The 21,355-nt window shown below is 34.0% G+C and overlaps 1 protein-coding gene across 1 annotated transcript; it reads left to right on the top strand.

Annotated features, from left to right (window-relative positions):
• The first annotated feature begins 3,307 nt into the window (after nt 1-3,307).
• Nucleotides 3,308-20,828, top strand: LOC126722466 (uncharacterized). The gene is made up of 13 exons (XM_050425625.1): nt 3,308-3,672; nt 6,398-6,514; nt 7,156-7,220; nt 9,010-9,115; nt 9,735-9,806; nt 11,471-11,530; nt 11,632-11,761; nt 11,837-12,030; nt 12,183-12,367; nt 13,081-13,208; nt 16,261-16,547; nt 18,078-18,321; nt 19,672-20,828. Exons 1-13 carry the CDS (start codon nt 3,406-3,408, stop codon nt 20,382-20,384), a joined length of 2,568 nt encoding a protein of 855 aa, XP_050281582.1. The 5' UTR covers nt 3,308-3,405; the 3' UTR covers nt 20,385-20,828.
• Nucleotides 20,829-21,355: the final 527 nt, after the last annotated feature.

Here is a 21,355-nt window from a genome sequence, read left to right as displayed (position 1 = left end):
TTGGTTGCTATTATGGGCCCTTTGAACACTTCCTATTCCCTTGAGTGTGTATAGTCCTCTTGTAGTTCCAAGGGGTGGCAATTCTTATTCACGTGTTGGGTTCGTATCGTGTTAACTCATAAGTATCCGACTATATAAGTTAACATTAACCCGACATGTTTATTAAACGGGTTAAGATTCCTCAATCCTAACACGACCCATTTATTAAACAGATTAGTCATGTCAACCTATTTATCATATTTTATCAAAATGAAAAAAAAATTATGAAAAAACAAAAAAATAAATATTTTGAATATTAAATTCAGAACTAATGAGTAATTGTATCACAAATAATTATTCAAAACTAAAGTATATCCTAATATCACAAATAATTAATTACAATATGTCAAAAAAAATTATAATAAAGCACAACAACTAATAAGTTTAAATACCAAATTTAAGCGAAAAAGATCCCAAATTTCTCTTTTTTTCTGAGACTAAGCTAGACAGGGATGGCTTTCAGAGATTGAAGAGGAAGTTAAATGTTCAGCATGGTATAGAAGTTCCTGGAGTGCTCTTTTGCCCAAGCCGTTTGGCTGCAATCTTCACACTTGAGGGATTTCAGCTTGCTGGATGATATGGAAATACAGAAATAAACTGGTCTTTAACAACTATGCACCTTCCCATAAAGATCTTTGGTCTCGGGCAGACTTGTACAGAGTGGAGTTTATGGAAGTGCAAGAGAGAAATATGCAAGTAGGAGGTAAGTCAGCAGCTACTTGGAAGCTTCCTCGGTCAGACTCAATTCACAAGGTAAATGTGGCTATTTCCCAATCCAAGAAGTCTGCATCAGTGGGTTTTGGCTTGATTATCCGAAACAAAAAGGGTGAAGTGCTAGCTGCTTTATGTGACCGTGTGGACAAGAAGATGAATCAACTTTGTACAGCAGCTTTTGTAATGAGGAAAGCGTTGCTTTTCTGTCAAAGCATCAGTTTTTCTAAAGTAGAGGTGGAATGCAATTATGCTGAACTAGTGGAATTGTTAAATTCTGACAGGATTTGCTCATTGGAGGTTGCATGGACCCCTGAAGATATTTCTTGTATTAGAGAAAGTTTTGTTTTTATTTCTTTTTTTTAGTATTTCTCTACAATGTAATCATGCTGCATTGGCTCTAGTTAGTGATGTAAAAGAGGAAGAAGAGGCCATTGTTTGGTTAGAAGAATGCCCATATTTTCTCTTCCCCATTGTACAAAGTGATTTACAGTAATAAAGCTTACTATCGTTTCCTCTCCAAAAAAAAAAAAAAAGTTTAAATACCTAGAGTTTGAAGGATATATTGGTAAAATGTTATTTAATTAAACGGGTCATACAGGTCAAACGGGTTTTATGTGTTGAACACTATCCCAACTCGTTTATTAAATGGGTCAGCTGTGTCAACCTGAATATAACATGAACCCATAAAGTTTCAACTCATAACCTGCTAATTTCATGTCGTGTTAGGTTCGCGGGTCGTATTCAATTTTGCCACTTCCAATTCTAATTTCTTTACTAATTGATTTGATGATACCTTTAATGTAATATAATTAGTTTTTATTTTTATTTTTAGAATACTAAGTATTTTTAATACACACACATGGGGAGAGGGGAGAAGGTCTTAAAGAAACTGGCAGTGGTGCATATTCAAAAGGGTCTGTAACATAATTAGTTTTATCAAATAAATATAATTTTCCATGAAGAGAAACATTTTTATTGGGGTTGACCGTAATACCCCTAAGGCATCCAAATTAAAAAAATACTCCCGTAAATTGTAACATCCAAGAATACTAAAATGCCCATAAAACCTATCAAATGAAAAATATATCCCATTAGACTTAAAAAATAATATAAATACTGCCAAAATTTCCAGAATTCTACTAAAGCCTTCAAAATGATCAAAATAAAATAACTTCAAAAACTTAAAACGATGAAAATACTCCTAAAATCTCTAAAATTCTCAAAATATCTTGAAAATTCATTAAAAAAATATCTATAAAATCTCCAAAATAACTAAAAACCCTTAAAACCACCAAATGAATAAAATACTTCTAAACCTACAAAATGAAAAAAAGAAAAAAAAAAGAGATCAAATACCTTTAGAACCTCCAATATGGTTGAAATATGGGTTGATTGAATTGACCTTCCCTGAGATTCTTCGTTATTACACTTACCTCCCCTCTAGTTTGAAATGAGATATTCACCTCCCTTAAAATGCAAACTATTTACATTGCCCTTCACTTGATGAATAAAAAAAGGTTTTAAAAAAAATCTTGAATTTCCTATCTGCCCTCCGCTTAAATTGTCCTCTACACCCTCTTGAATAGGAATTCTAGATTTATTAATGTTTTTATTTTTAGAAGCCCCTTTTTCAATTATCCGAGAAAAGTCAATGTAAATAGTTTGCATTTTAGGAAAGTTGGGGGTCTTATTCCAAACAAAATCGGGAGGTAAGTGTAATAACACAAAACCTTAGAAGATGTCATTGCAATTTTTCATTGGATTGAAAATGCCTATAATACTACCAAAATAACAAAAATCCCCCTAGAACAATTGGAATAGAGACAAAATCTCTTGAAACCTTAAAAATGACTACAAAATACATCAAAACTTCAAGAATCACTCCCAATCTAAAAAAACTTGTACAAAACAACTTTCAAGTTTTTAGAGATTTCAAGTGCATGTAATTATCAATATGAATGCGTAATTATGTAAATTCATTAGTTGGGCCTTGCCCATAATAAATACTAAACATGTTAGGTGGATAATGGACATTAACTATTTACTTAGGCCTCATTTTTTTAATAACAATTTTTTTATATTATAATTTAACTGAGTTTATTGATACTTTTTATTAATTTTTCTTAGTAATTTTTTTAACACTTATACTCTTAGTTTATTTTTTTGAATAGAATTTACACTCTTATTAGCATAATTTTTAATATTTTTCTTCAAGTTCTGCTCGTTTTTAGTTTGATTTTAGTTGTTATGTATTAACATTTTTGAAGTGATAAATACAAGAAAATTTAAAGTTATTATTTAATATTATATAAAAATACAAGAAATTTTTTTTGATTTTTTGATATATAAGTTATCCTTGGAAAATGTGAAATTGTTACCCAATCCAAACGCTCACAAAATATACTTTCAGATGAAAGAAAAATTCAACATAAAACATGTCACACCATGACAAAAAAGAAAAAAGAAAAAAGAAAAAAGAAAAATTGAAACCCTATACTCTTAGAATAAAACGACACCGTATGCCCTTTTGCCCATCTTACAGCACTTGTAATTCAATAACGGCTACCAAATTTAGGGTTTAACGACAAAACCCTTTAAACCCTTCTCTCTCTCTCTCTCTCTGTGAAATCTCAGAGCTTCGATTCGATACCAATGGCGGCCTTCAACTACTTCAAGAACATGTACGACGTGGATATGAAGCCCCGCCTCCTTCGCACGCTCATCAAAGAGCGCGTCCCCGACGATAAGCACCCGTTCGAGAACCCGGCGGAGCTCTCCACCGTCGTTTCGTTGATCAAAACCCACGGCCTCTTATCAGAGTCCTTCAGCAAATCCACCGACCAAAAGCTTGTCGATAACTGGAAATCCGCCGTCGATTACTGGGTCGAGCGCGTGCTCTTGCTCGTCTCTAGCAATATGGTACTCATCAATATAATAAATTATTCTATTTATATGTGGATTTTTTATTTTTATTTTTAATAAAAAATTAGAATGTGATATATGTATATATTGCTTAGCGCAACTGGTTATGGCGGGTGGGCTCAGTGGCTGAGGTTTTAGAGGTTACATGTATATATGGGTACAATATAGTACACTTTCTTAGGGGCAATACATTCGGTTCCCAATTAAATTCTTATACATATCTACAATTCTACACTTCATTTGTTAATGCAATCATGTGTTTGAATTTAGCTGGGAAACATAAACTATAACACCTAGGGAACTATACATAAGTTTTGCCCCATATATATAAGTTGTTTTAGGTCCACAACATTTGCCACAAGGCCCACAACTTGCTGAAGTGGTCGATAGACAAACACTTTCACATGAATCCACCCCTTTTTCTCCACCGCTCATAGTCAATTACATCAAAGTTGTGGCAAAAGTTTGGACAAGTCACAAGAGTGAAAATTTTCTTTATGTGATCTTATAGATAATGGTGATACAAACCCATAGGTAAAACTCACCCTTGAAAATTGGCTTGCAAGGGGAGAGTGCCTAAGAGCTTATATACAGATGGTGGGACCCTAGGATCATAATAAATGACTTCACTAGTGCAAGCTTTTTACTTGTACCGGGCTCAGTTGAATTGGTTATATTATGTTTGTTTTTTACTTGAACCAAGTTAGGTGCAATTATTTGAAGTATATGTAGTAATTTTGCTTGTGAATTGTCTTGGTGAATGGGGCATAAAAGTAATGGAGGCTCTTAAAGAGCATTTCGTTGATTTTTGGAGCTGATAGGTCTGAACTTTAGCATTGATGGTGGTTAGGGCTTCGATTTAATTTCATGGCCTTGTTCTGGTGAGCCTTTGGATGGCGCGGGAAACACATCGGAGGGACATAATTTCTGTGGCACATCGAAGTGCATTTGGGTGGGTTGAAATTAATTAAAGGAAATATAGAAAGAGATGTGGAAGTGAGACGAGACAAAGAGAGAGAAGACACAAGGGTTACATGGTTTAGCCTTGACAGCCTACGTCCATGGTGTAAAGTCTTGATGGCCGCATCTTTATTATGTGATGAAGTACATGATAGAGAGAGCCCTAGTAGGGTATATATTGATTGATTTGGTTAGTGTGGAAGGAGTGAAACAGTCGCACATTTGAGGAGATTGAAAGATCTATTGTTCAATTGAAGTCTTTGCTGCTTCGTACCTTGCTTGATTTGTCTTGGACATGGGGTTTTACTAATTGTACTTCAATTTCTGATTTCCAATGTTTCCTTAGATTTTCTGTTTGAGTTTATTGTATTTTTATAAGATGCTGTTTGTTCATCATCATGAACACTTCTCAATTTCAATAAAATTCTATTAATATATATATATATATATATATATATATGCTACAGGTCTCAGGTTAGGTGTAGATGGGCTTTACACTAAAATAAGATAAACCCAATATATCTTTAACACTCCCCCTCAAACTCAAGGTAAAGGCTTGATGATTACTGCCTTGAGTTTGAAATAAGCTTGTGAAGATCTTGAACGATCTGGGTAGCTCGGATACCATGTTGGAATTTGAAATGAAATGGAGAAATACTGTAGTGAGCGTGATCGAAAGGCTGATTTAATGGAGTATTGATGGAAGAAAAAGACAAAACTTGTCATTGAGCCAAGATCAGATTTTGCTTTGATAACATGTTGAAATTAATTGAAGGAAATAGAGAAAGAGACGCGGAAGCGAGACAAGAGACAGAAAGATAAGACATGAGGGTTATGTGGGATGGCCTTGATAGCCTACGTCCAGAGTGTAAATCCCTTGACAGTTACATCTTTATTATGTGATGAAGTACATGATAAAGTGAACCCTAGTGGGGTAAATATTGATGCTACAGGTCTAGGGTTAGATTTAGATGGGATTTACACTAAAATAATATAAACCCAATATATTTTGAACAGGGTAGATGGGTTAGGTCCTGTAAGAGTCAATCCTATCACATGTCAGCCATTTGTGCTTGAAGTATTGAATTGGGACTACTTATCTGATGGGTATCACGTAAGAGATCAAATTTATGAAAAATCAATTGTATTTGATGACTATTTGGGCTATGACACATTTTGAGAATTTCCAGGGTAGAAGAAATGTATGAAAGATGTGAATTGCATGGCTTATTTTTATGAAATTGTTCTGCAGTAAATGTGATGGATGTATTAGGATTCACCTATGGTGGAATCTTTTTTCAATGTTAATATGGCTAGGTTTTTTTTGGTGAATGGAGGACATAGGATTGATGTCATTGGAGGGAGCAATGCAAAAAATATTGTCTGACTTAACTATTAGTTAATAGTTAATAGTTACCTTGTGAGGGGGAAAATAAAGAGATTATTATTTTGATAAGTATAGTTGCTTTATTGAAGAAAAAACAAAAACTTTATGTTCGCAATGATGAACACAATGGGTCAAGAAAAATACACAGCAAAGCTAAGAGAGTCATGAAACTCTAGAACAGAGGTACAATGAGTAAAGCCCCAAACCCGAGATCACCCAAACAGCTTGCGAATTAATAATGATTTTAACTGTTCAAGGGATCTTTTGACATTCTAAAATGTGCGAGAATTGCTAAAGAGAAATTACATATTTTTCATTTTACTAGATTGTAGATCTTCCTCAAATGTTTGCTTATTTTTTTGTATGATGTTCTAGCCAGATAAATGTTGGGCAGGAATCTGCTTGCTGGGAATGACTTGTCAAGAATGTAGCTCTGATCGTTTCTTGGCATCATACACTCTTTGGTTCCACAAGCTTCTACCTTATATTCAGGTATATAAGTCTAGTTCTATCATGCATTGTAATAGTCATATTAAAATCATTTATGTCCATCTAAGAATTTATGCTTATTAACTATTAAAAAGTCTATAGAACTCTTCATTATTATGGTATATTTATTAAATATGAAGCAATGTATGGGGCACTTACATTCAGCTTAAGCCAGAACTAATTATGACATATTTCTACCTTACTTGCCAGTCAGCTTCTCTAAGGCTGATGATTTTAAGGCTAGACTCTGATAATATGCTTGCATCTTAGACTTGGATTTTTGATACAATCGATTGTACACCATGCTATATTAGATAGTAATTATGAAAATGAATGTCCATTCTCCTTTGTGGGTTATTATAGGAACCGTTCTGGTTACTGAATTTTGCACATCATATCTAATTAAGCCATCTTACCCAGTCTACACTTCTTTAATAAATTTCTAGGACAAGTGTCTTAAATCACTATTCTTTTATAGAGCACTAATACGCTGAGAAACTTCTTGCAGTTAAAGATTGTGACTTGCCTCTTAATGTGCCAAACTATTGTCTTTATTTCAGTGCCAAAAGTTAAATTTTAATTAAAATTTTAAATTCCTTATAAATCTCTATTGAAATGGCTGCCATATCTTTTGTTCTACTCAGTCACCAGGAGATTCTCATTTTGTAAAGGTGGCTTCTTGTGCTTCAGTATCAGATCTGTTTACAAGGTTAGATATCCTTTTTTTTTTTTTTTTTGATAAGTACAAGGTTAGGTATCCTTTCTTAGCATTATATACACACTATTTCTTCTGGATGATGTGGAACCTCACCAAGGCAAGGCCTTGTGGACCCACCCTTGGGGAGTAAACCACGGATACATGGCCCCACCCACTAGAACTGTGTATCAGGTAATCCAGGTGTACTCCTAGTGGGGATTGAACCTAGGATGTCTGAGTTTATAGCTTGTCCCAAGCCTCCAACCACTAGGCTGCACCCTGATGGGTGTATATGTGTACACACACACACACACACACACACACATGCTAACTGAGGCCTAAAGTTAATTTTAGATATTGTTTTGTAATTCTTTGTAACTAATGCCTAGTTCCCAAATTATGCATGAACTAGGGAAGGCTAATGAGTGTAATGTAAGTTTAGAAGGTAATAGGCTGCGGTTGATTTTTTGGGTGACTTGTGAAAAGAATGGGACACAAAAGGTGGATGCAGATTTCTGATCAGCTGCCTTGAGGTGAGTTGCGTACTTCTTGGGGTTAAAATATTAGAATTCAGCTTAGGTTGCATTGCTTTGAGAAAAATAGAAATGGGAGTGTGAAATAAAGGCTTGGGAAGGAGTTTGGAAACTTGTAAGTGGTTCGGGGTTGTCAAGAATATTGGGCTTGAAGGACCCGGGGTGTTTCCTTGAGGTGAGATGCGTACTCCTTGGAAAATATTATAATTAAGCTTAAATTGCATTGCTTTGAGAAAAATAGAAATGGGAGTGTGAAATAAAGGCTTGGGAAGGAGTCTGGAACCTTGTAAGTGGTTCAGGGTTGTCAAGAATATTGGGCTACCATTTTGGGCTTGAAGGACCTGGGGTGTTTCAAATGGTATTTGAGCAATGTCCTACTCATTGGTGGCACCACACATGCCATGAGCCGTACTGCATGATGGGTTGTGTGTGCAAGAGCGCATGTGTGCTCCGTGGTGGAACCCAAGTTACCAACACTCTCTCTCTTGGTGCTATCTAGAGCTACCATTGTTTGATGATAGAGTTGGTACCTTGGGGGTTCATGAATAGCACGTGACTGGGTGTATGGTTTAATTTCTGCTCTTTCTAGATACAATTCAGAGCTACCATTCTTTGATTTGGGACTTGGTAACTTTGAGAGCTCATGAAGAGGACGCGACATCTCCAAAAAAAATTTTCATTTGATATAGCATGGGCATACTTTTGGCCGGAAATGAAGCTTCAACAGTGTGCCTGGATTGTGATAAAAGGCACTTTCAAATAATAAAGGCTGATAATAATTTTTTTAGGTGCATTTGTGTGCACGTTCACAGTACAATAAGCTTTCTTAAAGTACATAATTTGTATTGTTGTCTTCTAAGGAGCCAATTAGATAGTGGCAAAATTTCTCATAATGTGGATCGATTAAATTTCATTGACCAGATGCATTTGGATTGTGTGTGACTACCCTGTTTTGTCTAAATTTCAAATGGAAGGTGGTGGCTTATGGGATTCCTCACTCTGGTTATTAGTTGTCTCAATTCTAATTGGGGTAGATATTTCCTTATTAAAACAGCTGGTAGCTACCTATGATTTTCGAAGACTGCTTTTATATCACTGATGCATGACTTCTATATTGAACCTTGCTTTATCTACTTTTATGCTATGAAATCATATATTCTGATTAGCAACATATAATTCTTAATGTCTGTCTATAATACTTGTAGCCTATATGTGTTAGTGTTATTATGAGTTCATAACTTGTGAAGCTTTTTGCTTTCCTGGATTAGGTTGGGCGGTTTTCCAAATATAAAGAAGGATGGGACTTCCCATGCTGGGAAACTTATACAACCAGTTTTGAAGTTATTAAATGATGATAGTTCAGAGGCTATATGGGTAAGTAGTATAGTTAGAACTTCTAAATTAATTAATTTGTTTTACAATACTGCTTCAGTCCTCAAGGTTTGCTGGAGGAAATCCATTAATATTTATTATTTCACATTTTTTAAATTCATCAATGTAAAAATTTTCACTTAAAAACTGAATCACACTCTTTCAATCTCCATTGAACACTACCTTTAAAGGTTTTTTTTTTTGGTTACATTTGGGGCTGGAATCTAAAATTGAGATGATAGAATTGTTGAATTATTAGATAAAGAGGATATTTTAGTCTTGAAGAGGCTATTTTAGTCTTGAAGTATTTTTTCAAGTTTGTGTTTTCTCAGTTATCATAATCCACTCTCTCTCTCTTGCACACACACGCACACAGGTAAAGGAAACTTAACAGCATAAGGCTCTTTCTTGAAAACTGTTGGGGTCAGAGATGTATTTTCTACTTTATGGCCCATTAATGTTTATCTGTGCGTGTGACTAATTATTTTCCACAATATTATTTTATCATATTGCATAAAGATGTCATCTTTGTTTATCATTATTGCTCTAATTAATTCACACATCAAGTGGCATATTTTCAGTCTTCAAGTTTTATGTATCATCTCCATCTTGGTGCATGCAGGAAGGAGCAATTCAAATGTTATGCACTATTATAACTTATTTTCCAGCTTCTGTGCATCGTCATTATGATAGTGTAAGTTTCTTATCCTTTGTTGCAAGACCTCCAACTATCAATATCAGTGTTGAACAGGCCAAATATTTTGTGAATGTCGATATATATTTTCCATGTATACATAAAATGAGATGCATAAATTGAACTATTGGCACCACATTCTATAGTACTACGTCATCTTTTGAATGAAATAAGAGCAGGGTTCATATCTGCATGTGGTGGTAGATCATCTGCTACTCCTCGGATGCGAAAGTAATTATGCATAAATCTCATACTGTAGAAGCTTTGAATAGATTATATACTAATTCCTTTTGTTTGAAAATATAGAAGAAAGGGGTCTGTGCACCGATATATTCCATAAAAGGGCCAAGCCATGATAAAGCTTTATGTGCACTTTATAATGAAATCAAATGTCAAATTGGAAATATATGCTATGTAAATAGTAAACCTCAACTTTTCACGAAAGATAATCTAATTTTCAATGTTTTTATGAAGGAATTTCCATTTGATGCTTAAGTTCCATTCAAGTGATCACATAAGTAATCATAAATTTTCTATTTCCGGGTTAATGCTATATGTAACTATTAGAATTATGGTTAAATGATTAAATTTACCATATCCTAATAGTTTAAGGTTTTGAGAGAATCGGTATTTTATCATCGTATCAGAACAAGAGATCCTAAGTTTAATCCTTGTCTCTATTCTACCTCCCATTTAAAATGTTAAAAATCCCATATGTTGAGCCCCACTTAGTAAGGGGGAGTTTAGGCCCACAAGTGAGGGGGAGCGTTAGAATTATGATTAAATGAATTTATTTTTTTGATAAGTAAGAAAGATGTACATTCAAAAAACTGCTTTATGCAAAGTAGCATGAAGCAAAATAAAAACTACAAAGAATAAAGAAAAGCAGAAACAGAAAGGAAAATCTAATTACAAAGAAAAAGAGAGCTAAGGAATAGAGGGAGAGAATCGCTACATAAGAGTCGCCAAGCCGTAGATCAATAAAAAATGGAACCAGTGAAAAGAGCAAGTAGCTGGTCATCAGATCTATCTAAGTCGGCAAAGGTCCGCTGATTGCGTTCCTTCCAAATACATCACATCAAACACAACGGAATTAATTCCAAAAATAAATTCACCATTTCCTAGCAGCTTTAGCTTCGGGGACAATTGGTAACTTTATTAGTAATGTATTTGTATAATTACACTTTTTATAAAGATATTCAGTATATTTTTGTAAGATATGATTTAAAACATTGTTTTTCTCCTTTTTATAAGTAAGATATTTTATTGGAAGAAAGGAGAGCTTGTAATGGTGAACTTCCTTGAAGAATTTACAAACGGACATCCATATGGTCCAAAAAATTAACTATAAAGATATGATTTGATACACACCATGAACACAACTTAATCAAGATCAAGCATGATACAAAATTTGACCCTATGCCTTAGTGATTTCACGTAAGTCCCACTTCATTATAAATATCCACCATGAGTCAAGTGCTCCGTCATAGTTTCACTCTTTGTATCGGCTGTTACTGATGTCTTATTTCTTCGCTGTTACACTTAGTGTTATAGAATCTTAAAAACAATAGTTATAGCAGGAGCACCTCATATTAGAAGCATCTACTACAAAATATTAGATGGTTGTAAACTCAATAATGATGGGTACTCATTACTCTTTGCAGGCTGAAGTTGCTATTGCTTCAAAACTTTTGTCAGGAAAATGCGGTGTTGATATGCTGAAGGTAACATTGTTCTTTTTGCTTAGTATGAGCTGTTTCTGGCATATGACTAAGATGTATTTGAACTTGTTCTGAGGTATTTCTGTTTGGTCTTCAAAATTCAGAAGCTTGCTCATTGCCTAGCATTGCTGCCAAAATCAAGAGGAGATGAGGATAGCTGGTCCTTAATGATACAGAAGATTTTATTATTATTAAATGCGCACCTGAATGATGCCTTCCAAGGTCTAGAAGAAGGTACATTTGAATTCAATCTTGGTTATTCTGGAACTAGTTTTGGGACTTGAAAGTGACATCTTACACATCTTGCAGAAGGTAAATGTAAGGAAGCTGTTAGATTATTGGTTCCGCCAGGAAAAGATCTCCCGCCGCCCTTGGGAGCTCAGATATTGTCAGGAGAAGCCTCAGACAATTCAACAAGGAAGTCTGAGCAATCACTGATGTCCAGTGTCTCTATGCTGATGGTCTGCTGTTGTACAATGCTTACAAGTTCATACCCTGTGCAGGTAGAGTTAACTCCTTAAGAAACTTTACTGAAAAACAGGAATGTAGATCTACTTTGTTTACTTAGCAAAAAAGGAATGTAGATCTACATACCATACTTAAAATGTTTATGGATGTGAAAATTTTAAGATATGTCGAATGTGCTGGTTAGTAGGTAAATGTTCCTGTTCGATCATTATTAGTCCTTGTTGAGAGAGTATTGATGGTGGATGGATCGGTGCCACACGCTTTATCAGCCTTCATGACTTCCATGCAGCAAGAGCTCATATGTTCAGAACTTCCAGTTCTGCACTTACATAGTTTGGAACTCCTCATTGCAATCATAAAGGGTACACGCAGGTAAGTCACAATTCTTTTCCTATATAGTATGTATATATGTCTTGATTATTAATTTGTAAACTAGTTGCTAACACATGCAATGCATGGGAACGTTCGAATATATATATATATATATATATATATGAAACATATTTAATTAATAAGTGCTAATAATAAAAAGTCAGATTAGAGAATGTGTAGAAAAAACTTAACTAATTCAATTAGAATTCTTTTAGGGAAGATCAAACATGATTTAATCCCCCTCCTCCCCTGGGTCTCTACACAGTTCCATCATTGTATTTAAATAAGGCTCCAACAATAGTGTGAGAAGTGCATTTGAATAAAATTTCTGATTAGAGATGTTTCCTTACAGCTTGTTGGTAATTCCAAATACCCTTAGGGACTTGTCAAAAACTTTCCAAGCACCCTTGGTTGGTGAAGCCTTGGGTTTTTGGTCTGTTTTTTCTTTCTATTACTTATTTTTGAACTCTGTTCTACATCACTTCTTAACATGATTGTTGCTTGAAAAGTTTCTAATGATACTTTGGAAAGATTCTGCCAGCTTTAAAACAATCCTAACCTATATAAACCAGGGAAGGTTTTAGGGGCTTTTGAATTCTTGTTCTGTCACCTTCAATATATGTTCACAGTTGTTTTTCTTACCTTTACTGTTTCTCAATGTCTTTTTAATGTTGAAACTCACTTTCTGCCCATGTCATTATGTTCATTTGCAGTCAACTATTACCATATGCTGCTTCTATTGTGCGTCTGATTACAGCATATTTCAAGCGATGTGCATTGCCAGAATTGAGGATAAAGGTCTACTCAATCACAAGGATATTGCTGATATCCATGGGTGTTGGTATGTAGTAATTCCTTAAAGAATCTTTGAATCACTTTTTTGTTTATAATACTGCAAAGTTGCCAAGTGCTAATATTCATGTACAGAGCACCAGTGCTTTGTTGTTGCCAAAGAAGTGCTAATACTTGAAACTTAATATTCAACTAGTTCTATAGATTAGAAATTCTGTGCAGCTAAAATTAAATCCTTTGACTTTTATTTGTCCTAGTAAATGGAAAATCCTAACAAATCCATTAACTTCATTTTCAAGGAGTGCATTGTTGTTGTAAAACTGCATTATGACAATACAGTATATTTTCTGAAAAGCTTATAAATACATATGTAAATTCTTAAATTCAATTGTCAACGTTGTTCCAAACTTTAAAATTGGTCAGATAGTTAATATTATAATATTATTCTTGAGTGTTATGGATATAGGTGATTTGACATACCGGGTGGCCTCTGAACATTTTATTTTATTTTTTGCTTTTACAAATGTATTTTATAATTTATACACCCTTGCAAAATAGCCCTATATAATTCTTGGAGAAAAATAAATTAGCCCATGCTGGCCCTACGAGTGAACCTTAAGTCTCCCCAAAAAACTAATATACACAGCCATGAAACAAGACACAGCCAATCCTCAGGGAAACGAGAAGCAAAGTAGACTCAACAAATGGCGTACCTCCCTTTGTCTGCAAAATTTTAGAGGCCACGGGACCATCAAGCTGAATACCATACTTCCCTTAAGCTTGTAATGAAACCTTCAAACTGTTAAAAACCAGAAACTTTTTTATTTGGCTAAAATGCAAAATTGACCCTCTTAAGTTTCTTCATATTTCATTTTAGTCCTCTAACTTTGCTTTCGTTTATTTCAGTCCTCTAACTTTCAAGTTTATTTAATTAGGGCTTTTCTATCAACTTTTTCTATATGTTGTGGTTAATTTTAAATCTTTTTAATTTTCTTCAAATTTTTAAATTAAAAAAATTCAATTATTGATTGAAAATTTTTTTCCAATTTTTTTTTTTTCAAAAAATTTTAACAAAAGTTGATGGAAAAACCTTAATTGAATAAATCTGAAATTTAGAGGATTGAAATGAACAAAAACAAAGTTAGAGGACTAAAATGAAATCTAAAAAAACCTAGAGGGTCAGTTTTGCATTTTAGCCTTTTTATTTTCATAGTAGGTATTTGGTAGATAGCAGCTAAGCAACACCAGCAAGCCTGAAATTATTCTACTTTTAAAGCACTAATTATTCTTCTTATCCAGCACTATTGACTTGTTTTGTTGTAGATTTGAGGGAAGTTAAATAAGTATAAGGATTTAGCTTTACTTTGACATTTCGCTGTTGAATTTGTCAATATGTTTGTAAGGGTGGAATTAGTAGCTCAAAGATGCAAGGAATATATATATATATATATATATTTTTTTTTTGTTTTCCTCAATGTCCTGGCCACTTTTATGATATGGCTGTGTTGGTTATTAAATTTGGAGGGGGTCTTTGATGAGGTAACTAGCCTATTTTTCTGTTTGCCAGCAGTTATTTTGTCATGGTGTTAAGGGTGAAATTTTTTTTTGGGTCTTTATGTGCTGTTGTGCGTATTGTTTACTGTTGCTTTGGACAATTGTTAACTTAGTATAGTTGTGTCTTTTAGGTTCAGTCTTTCTACATCATGGATTTATTGTTGTTTTTGTTTACCGTAGATGATCTCTTTTATCATGCAACAACAACAAAGTCTTAGTTCCAAATTTTTTTGAGTTAGCTATGAATCTTCAATAGATTAGTTAGGGTCAGTCACATGTACTATTTTTCTCCATTTTATTATATCTAAAATCATATTAATCATAGTCTCTATTACTTCCTTTTTTTTTTTTTTTTTTTTTGATAAGTAAGAATGCAATTTTATTAAAATCAAATGTACTTTATGTTCACGATGATGAACACCAAGTGTCAAAAAAGTACAGAAGTCTCAAAAGGAAAATCTAAGAGAAACTAGAAACTTTAAAATAGAAAAACATTGTGTGAAACCCAAAATCCGGGACCAATCAAACAAAGTTTTAATTGATCCGAACAGCTCTCCATATCTTCAAAATCCGGGACTACTTCTACTAACGTTATTTTTGGTCTTCTTTTACCTTTTTCTACTTCTTCAACTTGAATCAACTTGCTCTTTCTTACTAGTGCATTAAATTGTTCATTATCTCTTTTACCATAAAAGATATAAATAAAGATGTTGAGAATATATTTCCTACATCTGATTAATATGACAAATATGTTAAAACATGGAAATATAGTCACAATCAACATTTTGAGGATAAACTTTATAGTTAAACAAGAAGAGTTATTATACAATTCACACAATTTGAGGTATCATAATCTTCCCCACTTAAATCCTTGATGTCTCTATTTGGACTTGGGTTGTGTTGTGGTGCCCTAAAGCCACATGACATTACTAGTTTCACTTTAATACCATTTGCCATTATCATAGAAAAGCGCTAGCTGCATCTCCTTTATACCATAAAAGGACTATTCACAATTAGTACTTCTCATAATTGTTTATATATCCAGATAAACCAATTAAAAACCCAATGTGAGATTCAACACACGCCCATACAATGCAATGTAATAAAATCCACACAATCTTGGGTATCATAGCTAGAGTATGTTACAGGTTTGCATTTTTCTATTTTCTCTTTTGAAAAAGTAAATATAATTTTTATTGAGTTAATAAACATAGAAGAATAACTTAAGTACACTGGCTGTGTGCCAAAGCATTCTCCTAGCATTACATCGGACATTATTTGTTCAATAGGAGAGGTCCCTCAAAAGTATATGTATCCCTTTTGTCATATAGTTCATCCAGGGTTGTGTATTAGCTTTTAACTATCGAGTGACTGGCATCACCCTGCTTCTATCCTCATTTACTTTTTATCTTAAAATTAATTTCTTGTACGCTCTTGTGTGCATTGCATATGTGCAGCATGGATTTTCTAGTATTTTCTTATGTTGTTGTAGTTTTCATGGTTTCACATTTTGTGGTTTTACTAATTCATCATCATATCATGATCAGGGATGGCTGTATGTCTTGCACAGGAAGTTATCAACAATGCATTTGTTGATTTGAATCTCATTACTAATGAGAGTGTTGGAGCATCTGCTAGTACTAACCTGAAGGCCTCTTCTGAAGCATTGCTGCAGCCATGCCATAGAAAAAGGAAACATGGTACTTCAACTGGATATCCTGAGGAACAGCATGACCTTAGTGGTTTGCCAGTTGCAGCCCCTAAGATCCACGTAATTTCTCCAATTTCTGTGAAGATAGCTGCACTTGAGGCATTAGAAGCACTTCTCACTGTGGTATGTGTTTTGTGTGTATGAAGAATGTCATATCAGGGTAACTAAATAAATTAGAATTAAGTTATCCTCAGACATCCTAACAATCAATAGTTACAACTGGCAGGTTTTTCCATTTAATCATTTTGTGTTATTGTTCTTGCATTTGTTGTCACCCTACTGAAGCTGTATCAAGTAGGCTGCTAGTGGAAAAGTTTCAATTGTCCTATTTGGATTTGTTTTTTTTTTAAGATTTCCAAAATTTCCCTGCTAATGTCACTATTTATTTTTCTGAAGCTGGTGGTATGTAAATCTTTTAGGACTTAGAAAACTATATGGAGATCTCAACCACCATATTATGTAGGCATTCCCTCATTAGCTTTCAAACATGTATTTATGCATATTCTGGTAGATGTAAACATAAGTACCTATACTAATTCATGTCAATTCCTGGATATAGGGCTGACTGACATTGTAGAGAGAATGATTATTATTATTTAATAATATTTAGAGGTAGAATCTTTACTTACACCTCCAGAAGTTCATTTTATCCAGTGCCTGAGGCTGATCATTGAAAATGCTGTCCTATTAACTTATTTACAAGGGACAGAGAGAATGACCCAACAACTGATGACTCCCTAGATATCTTGTCAAATACTAAAATTATTATGGTGTCTTGGTTCTTGTAGTTTGCTTTAACGCTTTAGCAGGTGAAAATGCATTCGGAAAATGTCAAATAAGTCTTCAAAACTGATGTTTCATGGTTCTCTGAGCACATGAATTCTGTTGAGTCCTGCTTGTACATTTGCCATGTGTTGTACTATTAACCATATTGACTCACATGGGTCTCTTCTATAAAGTTCCAGTCCAAGACATTCCTCTTGCCCAAATAGGTTGTTCTATTTCATATTTTAAATTTGATGGAGGTTCTAGTAACTGGGAAAGCTTCAATCAGTACATCAGTCTGCACTTTGACATTACACCTTTTAGCAATTACATTGAAGCTAATTGTAATCCTGCTAATAATCTCTGGCAGCTAGAAATTTAAACTTATATTTCTTATCAAAAATGTTTTTTTTCCTCCCTAAAGTTCACACGAAGCTTGTTTTGCGTCCTTGAACTATTGAAAATGTACACTAAAGTAGCTTTTTTCAATAGTTTAGGGATGAAAAAAGATCATTTTAATGTTTTGAGAACAGAAAGTGTAACGTTTTCAATAGTTTAGGGATGTCTAAAAGGAAAACAAGACATTTAAATTGGGACAGGAGTATTACTTATGAAAGAAAAAAGTACTAATGTTAGCAGTCATTGCCATTATTGCATTGCTAGTATGCCTTCAGTTTTTTTAGCCGGATTGCATAGTGCACCTGGTCTAAATTATTTCCCTCTATACTCTAATATAAGAAATTTGCATTCTAGCGAGGTCATTTGTGTTCTTAATCTACATATGAAGAAAATATTTAAATCCTTACATGAGCAACTTGCTGTTAGTAATTCTTGATTTTCACCTGGAATGAATAATATTTTGTGCTAAATGTTTTGTAATTTTCCCAGGGTGGTTCTTTGAGATCTGAATCTTGGCGATCAGATGTTGATCTGCTTTTGATAAAAACAGCGACAAATTCTTTGAAATGGGGATGGGCCAGCGAGGAGAAAAACATTTTCCAGCAGAATGAACCTACTGGAATATGGGTAGATTTTCAGCTTGCAGCATTGCGTGCACTTTTGTCATCTCTTCTTTCCTCAGTTCGTGTCCGCCCCCCATATTTAAGCCAGGGTCTCGAACTTTTTCGTAGAGGTAAGCTTCTTCAGCAATGGGCATTGTCCTTTTCCTCATCATTGATATCATCACATTAATAATAATAGCAGCGGTATGTATTGACATTTGCAGACAAATGTGTGAGTTGATAATACTTGCAATGCTTTGAATTGACAATCAGAGAACATGTTTACTTGACAATTAGCTCAACCATGCTTTCCTTAACAAGGATATTTGATAATTGTGAATAATATTAAAGATGACTGAGCGAATAAATTCTAGCTTAAACAGCATCTCTTTCCATTTTAAAAACAATGTGGAGGAGGTTGTGTGTTCAAAACTTGCCAGGTGCATACATATATCCCAATCAAAAAAAGAAGAAAATAAAAAGGAGAAAATAAAGATGACTAAATTGAAGTAGTGGGAAAGACATTTTATAAATTAGTGCATTAAAGTAAAGAGCCTAGATGGCCGCATAGATAATTTAAAAAATGAGGATTTATATAAATGCTTAGTCTTGTGCTATGGAGACATTTGCAGGGGGAGCAAAATGGATTCTTAATTTCTCATAGAGGGGCAGTATGCCTGCCTTCCAGCAAAATGCAGAAAACTCGTCACAACAATTAAAGAGTGTGAGAGATAAAAGTCAGGGAAAAGTACTTAAATGTATTTTTACATATGGGCACTCATGTTTTTTTAAAAACAACAACAATAAAGTCTTAGTCCAAAATTTCGTAATTCATTGAGCTAATTATGTCTTCCAGGTTCCCTTCCTTTATCTTCTTCTAGGCATAAAAAGTGACCAAGTTTATCAAACCTTAAATTCTTCACCCTCCTAAGTAAAATGTATATCCTATAGGCTGTAACAGGAATTGTCTCATGGTGAGTCTACTGTAAAGTTACAATTGTCCTGATCAAAGTAAAATTTTCTTCTAAAAAATCTGTTTAGTTTTAGAGATGTGACAGGATTCAGAGCTTATCTATCTCAGAAATGGTATGTCAATCATAAGCCGGACACAGCCTCCTATGAAATTGTCTGTGGTATTTATAAAATAATGCAGTGAAAGGTTTTGGAAGTATATAAATTTACTACTGGATCTATATGGAGCAGAGTGGTAAAAGGAGATGCAGAACCAAGCCTGAACTCTCTCTCATACACACCAAAAATAAAAAAACTTAATCCTTATCAAACTTTAATTCCTCTTAATGGCTAGGGAGAAAGCATAATTTGACAAGGCACTTTTATTATGAGTAAAATAGCTTTAGCATAGTGATGATGTGTGCATTTGAAGTAATGTGGGCTGCTTTGGTCCTTTCAATGTGCTATGTAATATGTTTCATCTAGTTCTTTTGACCAATTTCTTTTAACCACATGAAAATGGATTGCAGGCAAGCAAGAAACTGGAACAAAACTTGCTGAATTCTGCGCTCATGCTCTTTTAGCCTTGGAGGTGCTTATACATCCCAGAGCCCTTCCACTTACCGATTTCTCCCCAACTAGTTGCTACTCTGAACAAGTTAAATTTTCTGGAAGTATGTATTCTGGTGGTCTGAACCATGGTGGACCATTTACAAGTGGCATACAGGGGATAAGGGACAATATTTCAGACTCGGATCATGATGACCTGTATGAAAGCTGGCTGGAGAATGGCAAAGAAACTGCAGATATAATGTATACTGAAGAGCCTATGTTTGGAGGTGAGGAAAACCTTAATGTGGAGGGTTCATCAGGTACAAAAGTTCCAGAGGAAAAGGGGCTGGAGCCAGATGCTACTAATGTAAATGTGAGGATGGAAGGCAATGAGGATGAGATTATGGTTGAGACTGATCAATCTCATGAATCCGTAGCACAAGTTCAGGAACCCGTTTCTTCCAGAGGCGCCACAGTTCCTGAGTCAATTGGTGCTTCTTTGGGCACAGAGAGTGCATCAGATCATGCAGGTAATGTATTTACATCAGGCCAGGATGTCTTGGTAGCTAAAGGCGATGGATTTGTGAATACTGATGCTGCAATAGCAATTTCTGAGAAAATTACAGGAGATGGGTTAGATTTTGATGGTCCTGAAATTCTTTGGGAGAATTCAGAGTCTGACGATGAATAAGCTGGGGCCTTTGTTGATTTATTTTAGGAATATGAAAAGGGATGAGTAAAAGATTAGTGTATTTGTATTCAGCAGAAGTTACAAGAACCTAGATACTAGATTGTAGCTAATTAGCCTCAGCTCAAATGTCATTCCCTTCTCTTGTAAGACTAAAGTGGAAGGTGACTTTGTGGGTTTAAAGATTCACTGAGTATGCCAATAGTTTATACCCAAAAAAAAAAAAAAAAAAATCCTAAATTGTCATTTTATGTAATTCATTAGTCTATATAATTCAGGTTAGAAAAAAACACATTTTTAACATTTATATAATTTAATTACTTTACAACCAAAAGCAAGTTCTATGTAATTTATTCTAGATTTTTAAGAATTATTTATTTATTTCTTGTTTGTGGTCTATCTAATAAATTCCTCACTCCAAGGTAGCACCTGGCACATTGTATGTCCTGAATCATTTGTATTAGCGAGAAAGCTCGTTTTCTATCATTTTTGCTATTCAATTCATACTTAATAATATCTGCCATAAATGAAAAATTATTAAATCTACGTCCCTACATTACATTCAAAGATTAAGTTACCGAGTGTGAAGGTGTTAAAACACCTATTTTTCCTGGTCCTAACATAATACATTCAAAGATTATGTATAAAATACAATTAATTGAAACGCACAAATAAATTAAAAAAAATGAAGGAAATTAATGTAGTTCACGTTATCATCCATCACAACAATTAAAATTGACATAAACATCAAGAGAAATCTACTAAAATCCATTATGCTACATAATTTCTTCTTAAAAAAATGAGAAGGTTATTCAATTTATTTTATATGTCAATTTTTTACAAAAACTACTATTTTATATGAATATTTGGTGAATTTCACGTGAGAAAGATGCATTAACCTAATCTACATGTCGTGTGAATAATGCTTAAAAATGAAAATCAAATTTAAAATTTTGTTTTTCTCATTATGTTAT

The sequence above is a fragment of the Quercus robur genome, chromosome 4, assembly GCF_932294415.1.
Source record: "Quercus robur chromosome 4, dhQueRobu3.1, whole genome shotgun sequence".
In the NCBI taxonomy this organism is placed as follows: domain Eukaryota; kingdom Viridiplantae; phylum Streptophyta; class Magnoliopsida; order Fagales; family Fagaceae; genus Quercus; species Quercus robur.
Note: the sequence above shows the minus strand (reverse complement) of the source record. Positions and strands in the feature narration are given on the sequence as shown.